This window comes from Canis lupus, unplaced genomic scaffold (assembly GCF_011100685.1).
Source record: "Canis lupus familiaris isolate Mischka breed German Shepherd unplaced genomic scaffold, alternate assembly UU_Cfam_GSD_1.0 chrUn_S2084H2283, whole genome shotgun sequence".
In the NCBI taxonomy this organism is placed as follows: domain Eukaryota; kingdom Metazoa; phylum Chordata; class Mammalia; order Carnivora; family Canidae; genus Canis; species Canis lupus.
The window spans coordinates 1-22653 of NW_023330965.1; the positions used below are offsets into that span (position 1 = coordinate 1).

At 39.5% G+C, this 22653-nt stretch overlaps 1 protein-coding gene across 1 annotated transcript; it reads right to left on the reverse strand.

The window, feature by feature from the left end:
- Window positions 1-6: 6 nt before the first annotated feature.
- On the reverse strand, window positions 7-3191 carry LOC119878919 (zinc finger X-linked protein ZXDB-like). Its single transcript, XM_038589458.1, has one exon. It carries the CDS (start codon window positions 3177-3179, stop codon window positions 465-467), a length of 2715 nt encoding a protein of 904 aa, XP_038445386.1. The 5' UTR covers window positions 3180-3191; the 3' UTR covers window positions 7-464.
- Between the last annotated feature and the right edge of the window lie 19462 nt (window positions 3192-22653).

Here is a 22653-nt window from a genome sequence, read left to right on the forward strand (position 1 = left end):
TCCTGAAAAGGGTTAGAGATAAGGTAAACAAAATTATTTGCGAATTAATAAAAGTTAAAGTTGGGTGATAAGGACATGGCTGTTCATTACACCATTATGTATGTTGGGGAAAAAAGCACATGCAACACAAGCACTAAAAATTGTCCTTATTTTTTCCAAGGAAATAAACTTATCAAGGAATCACAGAGATGAAAAGACCTTAGAAACAATCAATTCAAACCACCTCATTTTATAAATAAGGAAATTAAGGCTCAGATAGATTAAGTGACTTGCTCAGGGTCACACAACTCGACAGTTCCAGAGTCAAGATCATAATTTAAATCTCCAGACTTGTAGCCCAGGGCTTTGTTCTTTTTCAAACCTATAAGAAATGACTACTGGATTTAAACATTTAGTCCAGAATATCCTTAAAATGGAGTGTAATTCATAAGAATAAGCCACGTGGCAAGGAATTAATAGTTAGTTCATACCAAAAATGAGCTGCCAGTCACTGTGATAAGATCTGTTTCTTTCTGAGAACCATGGTTTCCTGCTGGACTGGAGAATCCAAACTGGGTCTCTTCCTCCTGTCCAAAGAAGTCAGAGTCAGGATGTACATTCCATTCTGCTTTGGTTGGCGTCAGTAGTTCCGAGACACTGTTTTCACAAAGGGTGCTTGAAGGAGTCAGAGCATCTGTGTCCACTGTAAGCTTACTGCTGGGGGTCAAAGCCTGGGGCTCTTGACTCGAGTTTTTCATAGCCAAAGAGCCCAGAGATACCAATGGCCCCACACTTAGATTTGAGACATCATCCATATCTAAGGGACTCTGCTGAAAACCAGAGGCTGTCGTTCCAAAAAAGAGAGAGGTATCCAGACTCTGAGGAAGGTCACTGGTGGCCATCAAGGCCCGAGGGTCCACAGCCTGCCCTAATGAATTATTATTATTAGCAGGGAGGCTCCCTGCCAGAGTTGAACTCACAGAAGCCACATCAATAGTCAAGATTCCAGAGTTTGCCAATGCTGTGTCCAGCACTGCAGCGGAGCTACTGCCAGGCACATCAGAGGAGAGAGACACTAGCTCTGCATCACTGAGGTCATTCTGTCCCTGGCTGGTAAGTTCACTGCTGGGCGTAAGAGAATTTGCAGCTTCTAGCTGAGCTAAGAGATCCTGGCCAAGGTTGTGCCTTTTGGCCAAGTGGGTCTTCATGCTGTGCTTGGATGTGAAGAGCTTATTACAAGTAGAGACTGGGCAGCGGCTTTTCCAGGTGTCCACGTCCTGCAAGTGTTTCTTGGAGTGAATGTAGAGACTACTGCGAGCAGAGAACCTGGCACAGCAGCCTTCCACAGGGCACACAAAAGGCTTTGTGCCCAGGTGGGTTATGCTGTGGCCTTTCAGATGCTCAGCCCTTGTGAAAGATTTCCCACAGCCTTCCACAGGGCACATGAACCTCCGGTCATCCTCGTGCTTCCTTTTGTGCCTCAAGAGTTTGGACATGCTGGTGAAGTTCCAGCCACAGCCGTCAAAGTCACAAAGGAAAGGTCTCTCACCTGTGTGGCTCCGCAGGTGAATTTTCAGGCGACAAGCCTTGTCGTACTGTTTGCTACAGCCTGGAAAAGAGCAGGAAAAGAGTTCCTGTTCCCTGAAATGGGCACGGTTATGGGAAAACAGGGCACTCACTGTGATAAACGTCTTCTTGCAGCCGGAAAATGCGCACTGGTATGGCCTCTCAGGTTCGAAATGGCTGCGCTGGTGGGCGCTGAGTTTGGCCTGAGTGGGGAAGCTCTCCTCGCACACCTCGCATTTGAACGAGTTCTCCTGCTCATGGCCCTTCATGTGCGCCTTGAGGTTATACACCGTGGTGAAGCTCTTGCCACAGCCCTCCGCAGGGCAACCAAAGGGCCGCAGTTTGTCGTGCGACTGCAGGTGCCTCTTGAGCTTGTAGGAGGTGGTGAAAGTCCATCCACAGCCGCCCAGGGGGCACTTGAAGGGCCGCTGGCCCTGGCTGCTGCTGTGAGTCAGCAGGTGCACCTTCAGCTGGTGCTTCTTGGCGAAGGTCTGTCCGCACTGCGCCTCGGGACACAGGTACAGCACCACGCCCGGGCCCGGGCCCAGCGGCCTGCGGGGACTCTCGGCTGCGGCCCGGCCCTCTGCCTCCTCCTCAGGCGCTGGGGCCGGCGCCGGTTCAGCCGGCTCGGCCAGCAGGAGGTCGGGCGGCAGCTCAGGGCAGTCGTTGGGCTGGACCCCCGCTTGCGGAGCCATCAGACCCCCAGGCTGAGGGGCAGGCGCGACTTCAGGCTCCCAGGCTGGCGGCGGGGGTGTGGCCAGGGTGAGGACACCGTTCTCGAAGCGCAAGAGCAGGTTTTGGTTGTGGATGGTGACGGTGCCCGTGAAGGCCGCGGCGGGTGCCAGACTTGGGGCGGGGATCGGGTTCTGGGCCGGGGCTGGGGCGGGGACTGCAGACAGGCAGCGGGGGCCTAGCGCCTGGCGGCCCGCGGGATTCGCGCCACTCTCACCCTGCTGCAGCTGTGGGACCGACTCGGCCTCCTCCCTCCATACAGGCCCTGCGGCCTGGCCATCGCCCGCGGTCTCCACATCGCCACCCACCGGGTCCAGCAGCACCAGGAAGAAGTCATCGCTGTCGCCGCCACTAGCATAATCCGACCTGGGCGCCAACGGGCTCAGGCCCGGGCCCCGTGAGGCCGCGCGGGCCTCCTCGCGCCGCCTCCCGGACCCGCCATCTTGGGGGCCCCGGAGCAGCAGGAGGCGGCGCGCGGGGACCTGGCCAGCCCGCGGGTCAGGGCCGCCGTGGAACCGGCTGCCGCCCGCGGGGCTGCCAGCACCACCACTCTGTCGTGTCCCACGAGGCGGGAGCAGCCTTGGGCTTTCCATCTCCGAGGCGGTGAGGCTCGGCTGGAACCGGAGCCGCGGAGGAGGCGCGACCCCGCCCCCTGCCGCGGGCCCGAACACGTTCCTGAAAGGAAAAAAAAAAATGTGCAATGCGCAGAAACTGGCCCTATCAGATATTAAAACGTGTTTAACGACACAGTGATTTAAATATTCTGGTACTGGATCTCTGGAACAGAATAGAAAGCCCAGAGGCAGAGCCTCGTATGCACAAGTAAGTTCTACACCCAGTATTTGTAGGAAATCAAGGATGTCTTCCCAGATAGTGGGGAAATGAAAGTTCATTCGGTACATTTAACCGAGCAATCTATCTGCTAAATGCAACTTAAATCTCTGTGTCATTATACACCAAAATAAACACCCCCACTCCCTCCCAGTGCTAAGTATGGTGCTTTTAAAAAAATTGTTTGCTGGTTGGCTGCCTGGCTGGCTGGCTGGATTTATCAATCCAGTGAGAGAAAATTCCTGGAACAATAACACTTTGTGTCAACATCAAAGTACCGTAATGCTAGCAAATTCAAATGAAAATGATGTCCTTTTCTTTTTTATTTATTTATTTTTTATTTTTTTCTGGGTAGCTTCCATATCCAGAACTGTCTTGAAAAAGGTCCTCAGGAAAATTTGTCTTACAGTTCGTTTTTTTTTTTTTTTTTTGGCTTGCTGATGTGATGCAGAAATTAGAATGAGTAAGAGGTGAGGCCAAAACAGATTACCACTGTTCAGCCTAGAAGTGCAAAGCTTGGAAGATGAAACAATTTATACTGAATCCTGGAAAACCCAACCCACTCCTGGGTCCTTCCAAGACAGTGCCCAACCTAAACCAACTCTTTGCCATTACATCATGGTAAATCTCATGTCCAATCCCACAGCATTCCTCAGAACATTCCTCTGTTAATGCTAGATTCTCCAGCACATGGAGGTCTCTGGACAGAGTACCAGTTAAATGTGGTAAGATTAAACCCTAAGGCACTGTGATGGACTCTACTGAGAAAAATGCACATATGACCATGTTCAATCGTCCTGGCGTACCTGCTTGCATTTCAGCGTGGTGGCCCAATCTCATTGTAATGGATTTGGCCTGTGATGCCTTAGTGATTGTATTAATGATGATGATGATTTTCCGACTTGTCTGTCATCTGTGATTTGGGAAATGATATCAATAAAGGGTGAAATATCTAGCAAGGGAAAGGCTTAGAGTGATGACTAGATTATTGGATACATATAGTTTAAATAATCCCCACTTTCCCCCTTTTTAATGATAATGGACACTTGCTGATCTCTTGATAGGAAGAACAATTTTATTATCCCTTACATCTGAAACCTCGTCAAAATTTTTACTTCACATATTTTCCTTCTGTTACATTTTTAAAGGAAGCCATTTTTAAAATCTGAGATATAGAGGAGTGCATAAAACATATCTGCCAGATTTAGATAACTTATAAAAATAAAAACCTAATTAAGTCATTTTTGAAAACGGCCCCTTGCTCAACTGGGAGACTGCTTCTGTGTCTCTCACTCTCTGCCCCTCTGTCCTGCTCATGTGCACTCTCACCATTTCTCACTCAAATGAATAAATAAAATCTTTAAAACAAAAACAAAACAAACAAAATAAAACAAGGAAAACAACCAAACACCCATGTATCTAGGATCAAGATCAAGAAACAGACCATTGCCAGCTTTCCTGGGTACAGACAGTATTCCTCTCAATCACAACCCGTGCCCTTCCTTATAGATAAAGTTATTATCCCGACATTGCAATAATCATTTCAGTGCTTTCTTTATAGCTTTACCATTTTTTACACATTCTTAAATAATATAGTTTATACTAAGTTATATAAATTGAATTGCATGCTTCCTTTGATCGCTTGTTTCTCTCACACTGTATCATATACATGTGACTTGATAGACTCATCCAAGTTGTTCAAGATAGTTGTAAATCCTTTATCCCCATTGTTGACTAGCATTCCAGTGTATAGTTTTAGTGAAGTGATTATGATATAATCATACAGTTCTACAGTGGATGGACACTAGAGTTGTTTCTAGTTTTTAACTACTATGAACAATGTTGCAGTAAACATTCCTGGAAATTTCCCATGGAACACATGTGTAGAAGTCTCTTGGGTATACCTCCAAAACCACATTCACTTGGATATAGGGTATGAATATCTTCAGTTTTTCTAGATGACGCCAAATTGGTTTCTGTAGTAGTGGTGCCAATTTACTATTTCACAAGTAGCATAGAGTTTTTGCTGCTAGACATCTTCACCTACATGTAAGATTGCAAAAATGTTTTTTTTTTTTTACTATTACTGTTCAGCTTTGGCATATTCTTATGTTTATGAGCCTTTGGATTTTCTCTTCTGAAAGAACTGTTCAAGTTTAACTCTGTCAGCCATTCTTCTATTTTCCGTCTTCACTTACTCATTTATTGAGTTCTTTATGTATTTTAAATACTAGTCCTTCGATTATATGTTTGGCCAAAATATTCCCTTGCTCTGCTGCTTGCATTTTCACTTTCTTTATGCTATGCTTTGTGAACAGATGTTATACAGTCAAATTATCATTCTTTTCTTTATTATTAGTACTTATCTGTTTAAGAAGTCTGTCCCTTCCTTGGGGCTGTGAACATATTCTCTATATTGTCTTCTAAAATAGTCATGGTTTTGTCTTTCACAGTTATGTGTTAATCCCCCCACAAGTGATGCTTTTGTATGGTGTTGAGTAGGGTTCTATTCCCCACCCACCCCTGCCTGATTGTCTCAGTGAACCACGTTTGAAAAGTCTGCTCTTTTCCAAATTATTTACAGCAACGCATGTATCATAAATCACTATGTATTCTGGGGCTGAGAGAGAGTACTCAAGGATAGACCAATTTGGAGTGGGGAATCCCTTCTCCAAGGCTGGAATTCACACCTCATTGGAGAAAGTATAGGAGAAACTGTTGGATGGCAGAGAAGTTTGCTGGTTTGTGGGAACTAGAGCGGGTTTTCAGAACCAGAGCTGGTCTACAGTTACAGGGTAAGCAGGACACAACCCTGTGGAACACATCAATGTGGACAAGCCACAACTAGTGGCATTGTGTTTGGGCATGTAGTAGAATTTTAGTATATGTGCTGCCGAAGCGAGCACTTGGGCATGTAGTAGAAATAGGGATGTTGGTGGAGTTAGAGGCCTGGAGCTAAAAATGTCCTGCATGTAGAATCAGAAGGGCCTTGGTGTTGGGAGGGCTGTAGCACTGGGAGAACTAGAGAGGATAAACCTGTTGTTGGACAGAACGTAAGGGGGGGCAGAGTGGGGAGCAGTAGAGAAAGTAAGCAGAGAGAATCAGTGGGCAGGTGGTTTAGAGCACAGGATGTCTCTATGAAGAAAGTCACAGAAAGCTGATCGCCAGGCCACACCAGGATTGCACATTCAATGAGGACAGTTGTTCTCGTCTCCTGCCTGGGGCAGAGCACTGAGAATATCCTCATACCCTTGCCTCTAAGAACCGGAAATAAGAGGGGAGGCATTTCCTTCAATCTCCCTCCAGTGTCTTCTACTGAGAAAATATAACATTGTGTCACTTTGAAGGAGAGATACCTAAAAATTTTGTCTACTATCAGAGAGCATGTTTTGAAGGGTGAATTTAGAGTGGAGAAGCACTACATTAATAATTGGCTTCATGTACTTTATCAGTTTAAGGGATTCACTTCTATTCTTAGCGTGCATGAATAGCAGACACCCTACCTGCCAGGGTTATTGTTAGCTCACCCAAGGAATAGTATCATCCTGTTATTTCTCTGGTAAATTAATGATTAAAGAAGTAGGACTGGCCACTGCAGAAGCCTTAATAGACTACTTAGGATTCTTGGTGGACCTAAGGTTCCCTGGCCTGAACTGAGTTTTGCTGCAAAACCCAGGCTCTGGCACAAAGGGTTATCATGAGGCTAGGGCAGAGAGCCTGTGAGCCCTGCATTCTAGTCCTACCCAGGGCTTGTCTGCTCCACCTGCAAGGAGATCCTTGGCATATGGTGAGATTGTCTCTCTCACTATAGTGTTGTCCTTGAGAATAGAGTACTTTATACCCTAAATGCTACTCTGCATTCCTGGCAGCCACACCTAACTAAACAGGAAGAAAAGATGCTTGGATTTCATTTAAAATCATGCCCAACAGAGCCCCGGCCATGGAGGAGCAAGGCATAAGATTCCTTTGTTATACTTACAAAGCGTATATAGTTACCATTTTTGGAAATGTGTGTGGTTTCTTTATACTTATCTCAACCGGTTTTAGGCTCTAAAGTGGACAAAAGTTGTTGGGAGAAAATGGCACATATTTTTGCCATTCATAAGTGGCAAGCGGTTCATTCTGTAGCGATTGGCTTGTAACTTATATTGAGAAGAGACATTTTCACTAAAACCAAACCAAACCAAACCTTTTTCTTTCTGTAGGCCTATATTTAATAGAATAAGATACCACTAGGTCAGGAGGAAAATATTGTAAAAATTGCTCTTATACTGTCTTCCTAGTATTACCAGTGTATTAAGCATATTCACCTCTTGGGCTCAGAAACCACACAAAACAAATCAGCCCACACCTTTCTTTTCACACAGATGACTGAATTGGCTTCTTATTGCAGGCACCCTCAGACCTTGTACATGAGGACTTGTGTATGAACAGGGAGTTTGTCCTGTAAATGCTGCTTGGACCTGCTGCCTGGTCAAGCTCTCATAACTGCCACTGTGGTAATGGTGAGATACAAATGTGAAATGTGAAACTTTTAAAGTTTGATACGGTGTTATATTAGTTTTAGCTGTAAAATATAGTGAATTCAACAATTCTATACATTACCCATTGCTCATTAAGACAAGTGCACTCCTTAATCCCCATCACTTATTTAACCCGTCCCCATACTACCTTCCCACTGGTAATCATCAGTTTGTTCTCTGTGATTAAAGTGTGTTTCTTGATTAGTCTCTCTCTCTCTCTCTCTCTCTCTCTGTCCGTTTTTTTTCCCCTTTGCTCCTTTGTTTTGTTTCTTAAATTCTACATACGAGTGAAATCATATGACTTATTTCACTTAGCATTATACGCTCTAGCTCCATCCATGTTGTTACAAATGGCAAGATTTCATTATTTTTCATGGCTGAATAATTAATATATATTATATGATGTGAGATATATATATATATTATATTATATATATATATATATCACATCTTTTTTTTATCCATTCATCATTTGAAGGACACTTGGGCTGCTTCCATAATTTGCCTATTGTAAATAATGTTGCTATAAACATAAGGGTGCAAGTATCCCTTTGAATTAGTGTTTTAGTATTCTTGGGATAAATGCCCAGCAGTGTGATTGCTGGATCATGGGGTAGTTATATTTTTAACTTTGAGATAATCTCTCATACCATTTTCCACAGTGATGTTGAGCATCTTTTCATGTGTCTATTTCCCATCTGGATATCTTCATTAGAGAAATGTCTGTTTATGTGTCTGCCCATTTTTAATTGGATTATTTGATTTTTTGGTGTTGAGTTGTATAAATTCTTTGTATATTTTTTATACTAACCCCTTACCAGATAAATCATTTGCAAATATCTTCTCCCATTCATTAGGTTGTCTTTCCTTGTTGTGCTTTTAATTTTGATGCGGTCCTAATAGTTTATTTTTCCTTTTGTTTCTCTTGCTTTAGGAGATATACCTAGAAAAATGTTGCTATGGTAGATGTCAGAAAATTTGATGCCTTTACTGTCTACTAGATGTTTCCAGTTTTTGACTATTACAAATAAAACTGCTATGAATATTTATGTGCAAGACTGTGTGGACATATGCTTTCCCTTCTTCTAGATAAAAAGAGCAACAGTATGGTAAGTATATGTTTATCATTTTAAGAAATTGCACAGCTGTTTCCAAACATCCATAACCACATATATTCATGTCATGTAGTCATGGAGCCCTAGTAATTTCAGTTTTTTTTTTTAATTTGAGCCATTCTAATAGGTGTATTGTGGTATATCATTTTAGTTTTAACTAGCATTTCCCTAATTATAATGTTGAGCATCTTTTCATGAGCTTAACTGCCATCCATTTATCTTATTTGATGAAGAATCTGTTCTAATATTTGCCCATTATAATTGTGTTGTTTGCTTACCACTTATTGACTTTTAAGGGTTCTTTATATATTAAAATTACAAGCCCTGCGATGGTTACATGTTTCACAGATATTTTCTCCCGTTCTGTGTCTTAATTTTTACTTTTCTGGTAGTGTCCGTAGTAGAACAAAGTATTTTAATTTGGACGAGGTCCAATTTACTGATTTTGTCTATTATACTTCATATTTTTGGCAACCTACTTAAGATATTTTTACCAAATCCACATTCACTTAAATTTTGTCCTATTTTTTTCTTATAAAAATGTTGTAGTCTTAACTCTTACATTCAAGTCTAATGTCTTAATTTTTGTATGTTGTGTAAAGTAAGGATTGACCATCATTTATTTTAACCAATTGTTGTAGCATCAGTCCCTGATTACGCTATCTTTTCTCCACTGAATTAACTTTGCAGTTTTGTTGACAATCAGTTGACTATATCCATATGGGTCTCTTTCCAGATTCTTCTCCTAAACTGATCGATGTGCCTACCTTTATGCCAATGCCACACTTTTCTCAATGCTATTGCTTTGTAGTAAGTCTTGGAAACTAGCAATACAAGGCCTACAGCATGGTTATCCTTTTTCAAAATACTTTCAGATATTATAAGTCCTATGCATTTCCATATAAATCTTAGAAATATCTTGTCATCGTTTGGAGACAATTCTTTATAGGTCTTATATTTCTACTTGAACTCTGATTGGAGACATTAAGAGCTTTTGTTCCAAACTATTTTTCAATGCTATTTGCATTACAAACAGCCTTGGAAGAAAGTAGAGATTGTGTTCCCTTCTGGGACAGAGGGCATACATATGTGCTATGCAGGAACATAAAGATGGTACTACCCTCTGAGGATGTTCACTACATGTCCATTTAAAAAGTCCATTTAAAACAATGGAGTTTCGTACACTATAATGCAAACCCATTGTTTGCATATCATACATCTGCAGTGCTTCTTATCATTAGCCTGAGACTTGGGGACTGAGGCTAACCACTGCAAAGAAGTTCATGCTACCTGCTGTGGAATGACTAATAAACCATCCTTTTTATGTCTGACTTAGGTGTCTTGTATCTTCTTCCAGTATCTATGAAACTGTCAGATCAAATTGTTAGTTTACAAGTTGGGTAAAAACTTACACCTTTCACAGTTCTTGACACACAGTTGCCAAAAAGATATTGTCCAAAGTAAATGCTGACATCTCCAAATCCTAACTGTAGTGGATAGACACAACCAGTGCATATTTAGATGTCTTGCTGTCAGAGAGTTACCAGCCAACTTGAGGATATTGCTCTTATGTGACATTGATGATTTTTTTGACTCATCAGGAAAGCCAATATTTGTTAGAGTGTTTGTCTCTTTCAGGCTCCCAATAAACACATATACTACTGAATACAACTCATGCATTATTTCCTTTTCACTGGCTTATATGCTATTTTGGGGCCCAAGAGCCCACAAAAGAGCTTTTATTTTTGTTTTAATTTTGTTTTTACACAAAAGTAACCAGTCATGGGGCACCTGGGGAGCTCAGTCACTTAAGCATCTAACTGGCTTTTTTTTTTTTTTTTTAGATTTTATTTATTTATTCATGAGAGACACAGAGAGAGGCAGAGACATAGGCAGAAGGAGAAGCAGACTCCCCATGGGGAGCCCGATGTGGGACTCGATTCCAGGACTCCAGGATCATGCCCTGAACTGAAGGCAGACACTCAAACACTGAGACACCCAGACGTCCCAAACATCTAACTCTTGATTTCAGCTCAGGTCATGATCTCAGGTTTGCGAGTCCTGAGTTGGGCTTCACGTTCAGCAGGGAGTCTGCTTCTCTCTCTCTCTCTCTCTCTCTCTCTCTCTGCCTCTCCCCCAGCCCACAGTCTCTCTAAAATAAATAAATAAAATTTTAAAATAAATAAATAAATAAATAAATAATATAAATCTTTTAAAAGACATTACCAGTCACACACAACTATTTGTTGCACTTTTTAGGACTTTTTAAAAAATGTATATATTAATATATATATTTTTTTGGGGGAGAGGCAATTTTATTTTTTAATTTCATGCTTGAAATTCACAAATGTACATGAAGTACTATGTAAACTTTAGGATAGCATTATTTGACTTGAGCAATATCACCTCAATCTAAGTTTAACTGTGGAAATACAATTTGGCCTTTCTGCTTTAAAATGTCAAAAAGCCACCAAATTAGAATAGGGTACTTACAATTAGAATTTTTAAATTGAGTCTCCCATACAGATTTGTAAGTTACTGTTGGATTAACTGTTATATTTAGGTAAAACACGTTATCAAGATATTATGCAAGAAATTACATCTTTTGCATTAATGGTCCCCTGGGTTGCACTTGGACTAGTAACAAAAAATAATATACTGACATCATACACTAAACTATATTCATATTATAGATTACAAAAAATATTGAAAGCCAGAATGAATCTTTAAGGTTGGAGGGACCCTTTAATAGTTTAATCTTTGGGCTTAAGAAAGAAAAATCAGTCCCATACTGCATCTCACCTCTCTTAAAAATAGGAAGTGTTTTAGCAGCTTAAAACCTTTAGTTATATAAAACTAATTACACTAGGCTTTACTTTGAAATATAGTTTACAACCAGATCAATTATACATACACTGGCACTTTAGCACAAGGGCAAACTTTTAAAAACAAATTATTTTGGACCTTTAAAATCAGGCCATAGTATAAAAACAGAGTCCATGGTCTTACATTCAGCAAATTCATACTAAAATATTCTATTTTTGTAGGATAAATGCCAACAAAACTTTACATATACTACAAGTTTATTACATATATTTACATGGCTCTTTCCTAAGGTACTTAAAACTCTCACATTATACAGCTCCCCACTTCAAGTAAGCTTTTCAGGGAATGATTTGAGACCAGATCACTGTCAGAATAGCTTATGCAGTGCTGTAATACAAAAATGTATTTTGAAAGCTACTCAGTGACCACCAAATACTGTTTCTGTAAGAAATGGTTTTGGTGCATTAGTTGGCAGACACCCACCGCATGAAACAAACGGCCATTGGGATATATGGTCTCATCTAAATTAGATAGCCCTTTTCCACATTTCACCAGCATAGGTTTACAAAAATGCAACTATTCTCTAAGAAAAACTCACATTTTCTTTTTGGCAGTGCATCGGGTTGTTGTCATATTCCTGGTTTGGGTGTTTCTAGGACTTTAAACTGTTAAATATTCAACTACTCCAATCCCTGTAGGTCTTAACTGGATGCTTATAATCAGATTCACTAGCTTCCAACAAGTAAATCTACTGATCCATGAAGGATAATCTTAAATTAGTATTTGTGCCCAACAAACAATAGGAAAAGTTGATTACCATTCACCAAATCTAAATTTGACAGGTTTCATTTAAGAGTTACTCAATCGAGAACACAGTATCAAGTACAATTATCAATAATTTAGTTATTTCAAGTTGCACTGATACTACCATTACATCACAGTGCACACTACACGTAAAACAGTTAAGATGAAATCTAATAATGTTTTCTACATTAATTAGCAATTTTACACAGATTAATTCCCTAGTGAATCTGGTCTGAAACAACTGGCAACTACCCTTAAATATAACTAAATTTAAACAGTAGTATTTTATCTTATTTTATACCTGTACTTTAAGTAAGGTTTTAAGTTGAAATGTCATTATTTCCTTATCAGAAGGATTAAAGGGCACTGTTGGGGATTTACCCCAAAGATACAGATGCAATGAAACGCCGGGACACCTGCACCCCGATGTTTATAGCAGCAATGGCCACGATAGCCAAACTGTGGAAGGAGCCTCGGTGTCCAACGAAAGATGAATGGATAAAGAAGATGTGGTTATGTATACGATGGAATATTACTCAGCTATTAGAAATGACAAATACCCACCATTTGCTTCAACGTGGATGGACCTGGAGGGTATTATGCTGAGTGAAGTAAGTCAGTCGGAGAAGGACAAACATTATATGTCTCATTCATTTGGGGAATATAAATAACAGTGAAAGGGAATATAAGGGAAGGGGGAAGAAATGTGTGGAAATATCAGAAAGGGAGACAGAACGTAAAGGACTGCTAACTCTGGGAAACGAACTAGGGGTGGTAGAAGGGGAGGAGGGCGGGGGGTGGGAGTGAATGGGTGACGGGCACTGGGTGTTATTCTGTATGTTAGTAAATTGAACACCAATAAAAAATAAATAAAAAAAAAAAAAGAAGGATTAAAGGAAACTGGAACCCAGTGGCTTGGTAGTTTAGGAAGAACACTTGGTGATGGTGGCTCACTAAACTTGGCTCCAGCGTAGTTCTGATTAGTTTGAGACTTAAAAAGTAAAGTGGGACTTGATAAGCTAGAGTTCCAGTTTTGATTATTTGGAAAATTTTTGTTCTTCCCCCCGTTTTGCATGGCCTGCGGTGCAGCTGCTGAGGAGGTGTAAGTGTGTCCTCTTTCTTTTTTCTTGTGAACAATCTTCATTTGGGAATTCTGATCCTTGGTCTTCTGTCTGTTAAGCTGTTGCTGGTTCTTACTAACGTTTCTCGACTGAGGGGCTGGAATGTTATACCTCTCTCCACCACCCATCTTCAGCTTCTTTGTCACCTTTCGGTCCGCTTTTCGGATCGCAGGATTTCCACCACCTGTCCCCTTCCTTGCTGCCAAGCCAGGATAAGAGATGTTGCTTTCTGCTGGATCCTTTCCTTTGTCTCAATACAGAAGTTTTCATGGGCCGATCCGCCGAGTTCAGCCTAGGAGCTGAGGACAACATCGGAGTCTCCTCAGCACACAAGCTTGAGAGAAGTCGGGCACCGACGAGCTAGCTGCTGACCACCTCGGCGTCCCGACTCGACCTCCTCCTTCCGCCTCTACCAACCCCAAAAATGTATATATTAATATTTATTTACATATTTACAAGTTTACATCTCTATGATATAAAATTTCTTTTAAAAATTGAGAGCCAATAGTCATATACAATATCCAGTCTTTACAGTAGCAATGGTAGAACAGATACTAACGCTGGTTGTTAGTTGATATTTCTTCCAAAAATAATAGCTTCTGATGAAGGACTACTTCATGTTAGAATTCCAGAATTTCCTCAAAGATGATGTAATGCTTGAATTGTAAATTAGATGGCATTCATTTCATTATTTAAATTACTTAGTTACTATACATTTGATTTCATCTTGTAGTACCAGTCAGGTGGAGTTGGTTCTGTCTGTTCTGTGTCACATGTCAGAGAACCTTTTATAAGCAGCAAAAAGACATATACTATTCCTACTAGTACTATGCCTGATGTAATCTTAAAACTGTGCCCTGAATTACCATTTGGGACACAGGTTGGTAAAACAAGCAATGACGTCTATTTGGGATAATGGATTGCTAATGATACGTTATATTTCCTGTAAGATCACTTTCCTTCTTAATATACACTTCAGATGAATCAGAGCTATTTTACACAGTGCTGAAGAACAATTCCATGAGTACTTAATAAGGTCTATATGGCTGTTGTAAGATTCCAGGATCCTGCAATGGACTGTAAGGTCTTCCAACAGTCAATGTGCAATTTAGTGTGGATATGGAAGAGACTCAATCAGATACAGAATGAACTTGATGTTATCTTTAATGCTTGGAGATTCAATTTCATACTCATCTCATCTGATGATGTTAGGTTGAAGGTTACATGATGTGATGTCTAACTGAATTACCAAAGGTGGGAGAGCTTTGGCCTTAGAATTTTCTTCCCATTCTATGAGTGTATCCCTTTTTTTCCCCCACATGATCTCTATAAAGGGTACCTGGAAGTCAAGTTTTGAAGGCAAAAGACCAATCATTATGCTGGATAAAAAAATGTTTTACAATCATTCAACAATTCCCTATCTTGGGCTCTGAACATGTGTAGTTTTGTAGGTATTTTACTCCTATACTTAAGATAGTTATATTACACAGATTCAAATATGAACCACAATACCAAAGTTGTTCTAACAAATACACATGTACCCACAATAAATATAGACACACTTGTATTATTATTTTTCACATGTACTTCCACTAATTTTTATAAGCCAGTTTCTTCATTTAACATCATCTCTATTACTTCTATTAGCTCTCCCATGATGTCATCTCTATATTTCAGAAATGCTTCAAGAAAAGATTTCCTACATGCTGGTGGACTTAGTACTTGCTTTTTATCAATGATCCTAAAGACTTGACCTAGTCTTTACAATAACAACAATAAATTTTAAACGCCTGCAATCAAGTAGAGTCTTCAGAGAGTCTAGAACAACTTTATTTAAAAACTTAGTGAAAATTTAAGAGGCATAAATGTTTGCTTTAAACAAAGAAATTTATACTAAAATATAAATTCTCCAAAACTGGGCTGCTGTGTTTTATGAAATTTTAATTTCCTAGATTAAATACCCATAATATAAGTGAAACGGCATAAGAAAGATGCCTTTTGTTCATTGAAGGCAGAGTATAGGGCCTGTAAATTTGTGGTCCCTTAACCAAACTGTCCCCACTACTGACTGCCACATAACAGAAAAATCTAAAGTCACATAGGAGGAGTGATTGCAGGGTAGAGAAAATCAATTTCCACTTTTCATGTGCAATGATCTGTTGATCACTTCTGACAAGAGTTTATTTGTTTTTTTCTATCTCTCATCTGAATTACGAGCCTCTTTACTGGATTTTAGAAAATGTCTGCGCCAGAGATCCCTCAGTGCAATTGTTCACATCATTCATCTCCTACTTTATTTCAAAGAGGCCTCTGCTCTTCTACACTAATCCAGACTTTAAATAACTTGTCTTTCTCTCAAAATAACCAGCTCGTTCGGGGAATTAATTGCCCCATCCAAGGTGATGGATATCTCTCATTATTGCATTTGTGTAGAAGCTAGGCATTAACTTTCTTCTCACCCCAAAACACCCTGATTTGCACCTAAAAGTACTCATAAGATGATTTCAAATATTTAAGGAAACTCTGCTTTGGTCCTAGAAGGTATCCATATTAACCTTGTTATGGATGATAGAATTCTCATTGACTTCCTACTTGTGGAGCAAGTTGGAGCCTGTGCAATTGCTAGTACATCCTGCTATACTGCATTAATGCCTCCAGCAAAGCAGAAAGATCAATACAGAAACTTAACTTATTGTCCCTTACTTAGGTAAACCATGATAGTTGATGGGATTTGCTCAGCCAGGACCCTGTAGTGTTGTGCATGACTGAAGTTCACACTGCAGATCAATTCCACTTTGCTGCTTAAGGTCCTGTTAATATGGCTAACTTTATACATTTGACAGTCTAAATTTATACATCTGACTATCAGATTAATCAAAGTATCTAACTAAGGGACATATTGGTATTTAAGTGAATTAAAGATGGCCTGTGTATATTGGTCCCTATATTGTTTACTTCTTCACAGCAGGACCATTAACTAAAAGCCCACCAGTACCAAATTCAAAATTTACACATGTAATAGTTTTCAGTAGATCTGAAATAAGCATATATTTAGTCATTTAGTGCTTGCCTACTTTGCATACCCTACAGAACTACATCCAATATATGTTATCCATAATTAAGACAAATCCTGTGGCTATGAAACACCAGTGCCTGCCTTCAGACCTCTCTGACCCAGAGACTCCAACTCTAGCTGCTGAGTCATTTGACCGAAATATTTAAACTCCTCTGTTATTTCCCTCTCCCAAGAATCGCCTTTCCTTCTTCCCCTTCTGAGTAGTAGTTGAAAGATTCGGAAATTTGTGTGAAAGACATCTTCATACCAACAAGACCATTGTACTCTAAGTAGGATAAACTCTATGATACGTCATAATAAAAATGTTGAAAGTCAAAGGCACAGATGCCCATAATGGTTATACACAAGCAATTCATCACATACAAGATATTTTTTAATTTAAAAAGTCAGTGTCTTTTTTAAAGATTTATTTATTTATTTATTTATGACAGAGAAAATGCATGGGGGAGGGGCAGAGGGAGAGAGCAGACCTCTAGGCTGAGCATGAAGCCTGATCCAAGGCTCCATCTTACCACCCTTAGATCATAACCTGAACCAAAATCAAGAGTCAGATGCCTAACTGACTGAGCCATTCAGGATCCCCCAAAGATGTCAGTTTCTTTTCAGCATAAAACTTGGTGGCCAAAACTGTGAAAGGAGCCTCAGTGTCCATCGAAAGATGAACGGATAAAGAAGATGTGGTTATGTATACAATGGAATATTACTCAGCCATTAGAAACAACAAATACCCACCATTGCTTCGACGTGGATGGAACTGGAGGGTATGATGCTGAGTGAAATAAGTCAATCGGAGAAGGACAAACATTATATGGTCTCATTCATTTGGGGAATATAAAAAATATTCAGAAAGGGAGACAGAACATGAAAGACTCCTAACTCTGGGAAACGAACTAGGGGTGGTTGGAAGGGGAGGTGGGCGGGGGCGGTGGGGGTTGACTCTGGGTGACGGGCACTGAGGTGGGCACTTGACGGGATGAGCACTGGGTGTTATTCTATATGTTGACAAATTGAACGCCAATAAAAATTTATAATAATAATAACAACAACAACAACAACAAAAAACTTGGCGGCCAGTGGAATGATGTATTCAAGGTACTTTAGTACCAAAACCAAAACCAAAAACAACCCCCAAAAAACTTTCAACTGTATTCAGTAAAACTGTCCTTCAAAAGTGTGGGAGAGGGGTGCCTGGGTAGGTTGGTTGGTTGAGCATCCAAGTCTTGGGTTTCGTTGGGGTTGTGATCTTGAGGTCATATGATCAAGCTCTAAATTCAGCTCCATGCTTGGTGCAGAGTCTGCTTGAGATTCTCTCTTCCTCCCTCTGCCCCTCCCCATGCTCTCTCTGTCTCTCTACAATTAATAAATAAATAAAAACTTTAAGTGTGTGATAAATAGATACTCCCAAATAACCAAATGTCAAGGGACTTCACTACCACTACAACTGCTCTGTAAGAAATGCTAAAAGGAGACCTTCAGATTGAAATCAAAGGATTCTAGGTAATAATTTATGGACATATGAAGACAAAAAGATCTCTGGTAGAGGTTGAAAAAATACCAGTAATCTGTAGTTTTGATTTATATCTCCAACTTATATAATCTACAAGATATAAAGACAAATACATAAAAATAAGCATAAATCTATGTTAATGTAATTTGTAATATTAATTACATAGGTGAGGGAGGATTGAGCTATAAAGTAGTAGAGATTTTGTTTGCAACCGAAGTTAACTTTGGCTTAATTAAAAGTAGATCATCATAACTTCAGGTTGTTATATAATCTGTCTGGTAACCATAAAATATAAGGCATATATATATATATATATATATATACACACACACACACACACACACACACACACAAAAGGATCAAAATACATCAAAAGGCAATTAAACACAAACACAGGCAGCAATGGTGACATCAACATACCAAAAGTCACAAGACATACAGAAAACAAATGACAAAATGGCAAAAGTAAGTCATCTATCAGTAAAGACTTTTAAATATAAATGGATTAAATTTTTTTAAATTTATTTTTTATTGGTGTTCAATTTGCTAACATACAGAATAACCCCCAGTGCCCGTCACCCATTCACTCCGACCCCCCCGCCCTTCTCCCCTTCCACCACCCCTAGTTCGTTTCCCAGAGTTAGCCGTCTTTACGTTCTGGCTCCCTTTCTGATATTTCCCACATATTTCTTCTCCCTTCCCTTATATTCCCTTTCACTATTATTTATATTCCCCAAATGAATGAGAACATATAATGTTTGTCCTTCACCGACTGACTTACTTCACTCAGCATAATACCCTCCAGTTCCATCCACGTTCCCCAATCAAATGCCAAATATGGTTGGAATGGATTTTTAAAAGACACACACAGCATGCTTCTACAGTATCCTTTCTATAAGACAAACAGTTTAGACCTAAGGATGCACATAGGTTGAAATTGAAAAGATGGAAAAATATTTTATTTGAAAGAGAGAGAGAGAGAGAGAGCAAGCTGGGGGCGGGTGGAAAAGGAGACAGAAAGAGTCTTCAGCAGGGTTCACACCCAGCATGGGGCCTGACATGAGGCTCAATCTCATGCCTTGAGATCATGACCTCAGGTGAAATCAGAAGTCATACCCTTAATGGACTGAGTCACCAGGCACCCCTGGAAAAATATATTCAAATTGTAATCAAAGAGAGCTGATATCAGGCAAATCATACATTAATGTAAAACTTGTCATTAAAGAACAAAGGGAAATATATATTGATAAAAGTTTCAAATCACCAAGGAGATATAACAATTATAAATACCAGAACTCCAAAATATACAAACCAAACATTTAAAAACAATAACGGGTAAAATAGGCAGTTCTACAGTAATGGTTGAGAACTTCAAGAGCTAACTTCTCGTAATGGATGGGCCAAACAGGCAAAAATATCAAAAAAGAAATAGAAGTGTTTAACAACACTATAAATCAATGAGACTCAACAGACATATAGAGAACATTCAATAACAGCAAACTACACATTTTTCCAAGTGAAAATGGCACTTCTCTAGGATAGATCATTTTTGTGTCACAATAAAGGTCTTAATACATTGGAAAAGATTGAAATCATACAAAAATATTTTCCAATCACAAGCAAATGCAAATAGGAATCAATAGCAGGAGGGAAACTGGAATATTCACTGATGTGTGGAAATAAAACACACTATTAAAAAAATGACCAAAGAACAAACCAAAAGGGAATTAAAAATATGTCTAAATAAGTTATGAAACCACAATTTATCAAAACCTATGGAATGCAGTTATAAAGCAGTGTTGTAAGGGATATTTATAGTGAGAAAAGCTTTTAAAAAGAAAAAAGATTTCAAATCAACAAATTCATCTTACAACTTAAGGAACTAAAATACAAAGAATTAAACTCAAATCTAGTAGAAGGAAGGAAATAATAAAGACTAGGTGAGATATGAATAAAATAGGCTTTCGAGAGTTAAAATGACAGAGGAGGGATCCCTGGGTGACGCAGCGATTTGGCGCCTGCCTTTGGCCCAGGGCGCGATCCTGGAGACCCGGGATCGAATCCCAGGTCGGGCTCCCGGTGCATGGAGCCTGCTTCTCCCTCTGCCTGTGTCTCTGCCTCTCTCTCTCTCTCTGTGTGTGACTATCATAAATAAATAAAAAATAAATAAAATAAATAAAATAAAATAAAATAAATGACAGAGGATTACGGGGACCCTAAAACATGTCCTGTACCTCAAACACAGCTAGATGATTATCAAATCATTCTGAACACCCAAAAAAAGTCAGTCAGAGGTCTGAGAGAACAAAAACTGTAAGTCCACAAGTAGAAAAACAACCAACTTTTGGAAGATTCTTTTAACACAGAGACTAAAACATAGCCAGGATCTAGGTTTTTTGTGTTTTGTGTTTTTATTTTCCTTTGGTTTTTGTTTGTTTGCTTGCTTGCTTGCTTGCTTGGGTTTTTTCTTTTTTTCCTTTCTGAAAAAAAATGATGAGATGGAGAAATTCATGCCAAAAGAAAGTATGGGAAGTAGTACTGATGGCCAGGGATGTAATCAATACAGCTAGAAGTACAATGTCTGAAATATAATTTAAAACAATGATTATAAGGATACTACTGGGGCCTGAAAAAAGCATAGAAGGAAATGGAGAATCCCTTACTGCAAAGGTAAAAGAACTAAAATCTATCAGGCCCAAATTAAAAAGGCTATAACTGAGATACAATCCTATGTGGATGTATCACAAAAATGAGGATGGAAGAAGCAGAGGAGTGAATCAGTGATATAGAAGATAAAATTGTGGAAAATAATGAAGCCAAAAAGAAGAGTGAAAGAAAGGCAATGGACCATGAAAGAAGACTTGGGGAATATAACAACTCATTTTTTAAAAGATTTATTTATTTAATCATGACACACACACACACACACACACACACACAGAGGCAGAGACATAGGTGGAGGGAGAAGCAGGCTCTTCACAGGAGCCTGATGCCGGACTCGATCCTGGATGCTGGAGTCACGACCTGAGCCGAAGGCAGCTGCCCAACCGCTGAGCCACCCAGGCATCCAGAATATAACAACTAATTAGAATAACACTCATATCAGAGGAGGCCCAGAAGATGAAGAGAGAAAAAGAGACAGAAGGTTTATTCAAACAAATTATAGCTGAAAAATTTTCTAATCTGGAGAAGGTCACAGACATCAAAATCCAAGTAGCACAGAGAACTCCCATTAAAATCAACAAAAGCCAAGCATCAACAAGGCATATCATAGTCAAATTCACTAAATATACAGACAAGGAAAGAATCCTGAAATCAGCAATGGCGGCGGGGGGGGGGGAGTCCTTAACCTACAAAGGGAAGACTTGTCAGGGTTGCAGCAGATATGTTCACAGAAACTTCACAGGCCAGAAGACAGTGGAATGATATATTCAATGTGCTGAATGGGAAAAATATGCAGCCATGAATTGTTTACTCAGCAAGGATGCCACTCAGACAAGGCAAGATAGAGTTTTCCAGGCAAACAAAAACTAAAGGAGTTTATGACCATTAAAACAACCTGCAAGAAATTTTAAGGGGACACTATGGGTGGAGGAAAAATTAACAAAAGCAACAAACACTAGAAAGGACAGGAGGATGTCGCCAGAAACTCCAATGCTACAGGTAACACCATAGCACTAAATTCATATCTTTGGATAATTGCTCTGTTAATGGACTAAATGATCCAATCAAAATACAATAGGGTATCAGAATGGACCAAAAAACCCGCGAGATCCATCTATATGTTATCTACAAAAGACTCATTTTAGACCTAAAGACTGAAAGATTGAAAGTGAGGTATGAGAGAACCATTTATTATGATAATGGACCTCAAAAGAAAGCTGGAGTACCAATCCTCCTATCAGACAAATTAGATTTTAAACCAAAGACTGTAATAAGGGAAGAAGATTGACACAATATCATACTTAAATTGTCTTTCCAACAAGAAGATCTAACAATTATAAATATCTATGTTTCTAATTTGGGACCAGCCAATTATATAAACCAATTAGTAACCAAAATAAAAAAAAACCTCAATGATAATAATATAATAACAGTAGGGGAATTTAACAACCCACTTACAGCAATGTACAGATCATCTAAGCATAAAATCAACAAGGAAAACAATAGGTTGAGTGATACATTGAACCAGATGGACTTAACAGATATATTCGGAACATTTCAGCCCTAAACAGCAGCATACACATTCTTTTTGAGTGCATATGGAAAATTCCTCAGCATAGATCACATACTGGGTCACTAGTCAGGCCTTAACTGGTACAAAAGATTGAGATCATACCATGCATATTTGCAGACAACAATCACACGTGGTCATGGTATATATTCCCTTTAATATCCCGTTTAATTCCAATTGCTAGTATTTTGATGAGGAATTTTGCAACAATATCCATCAGGGATATTGGTCTATAGTGTGTTTTTTTTCCTACTACCTTTGTCTGCGTTTGGTATCAGAGTAATAGGGACATCATAGAATGAGTTAGGAAATATTCTTGCCTCTTCAATATCTTGTGAT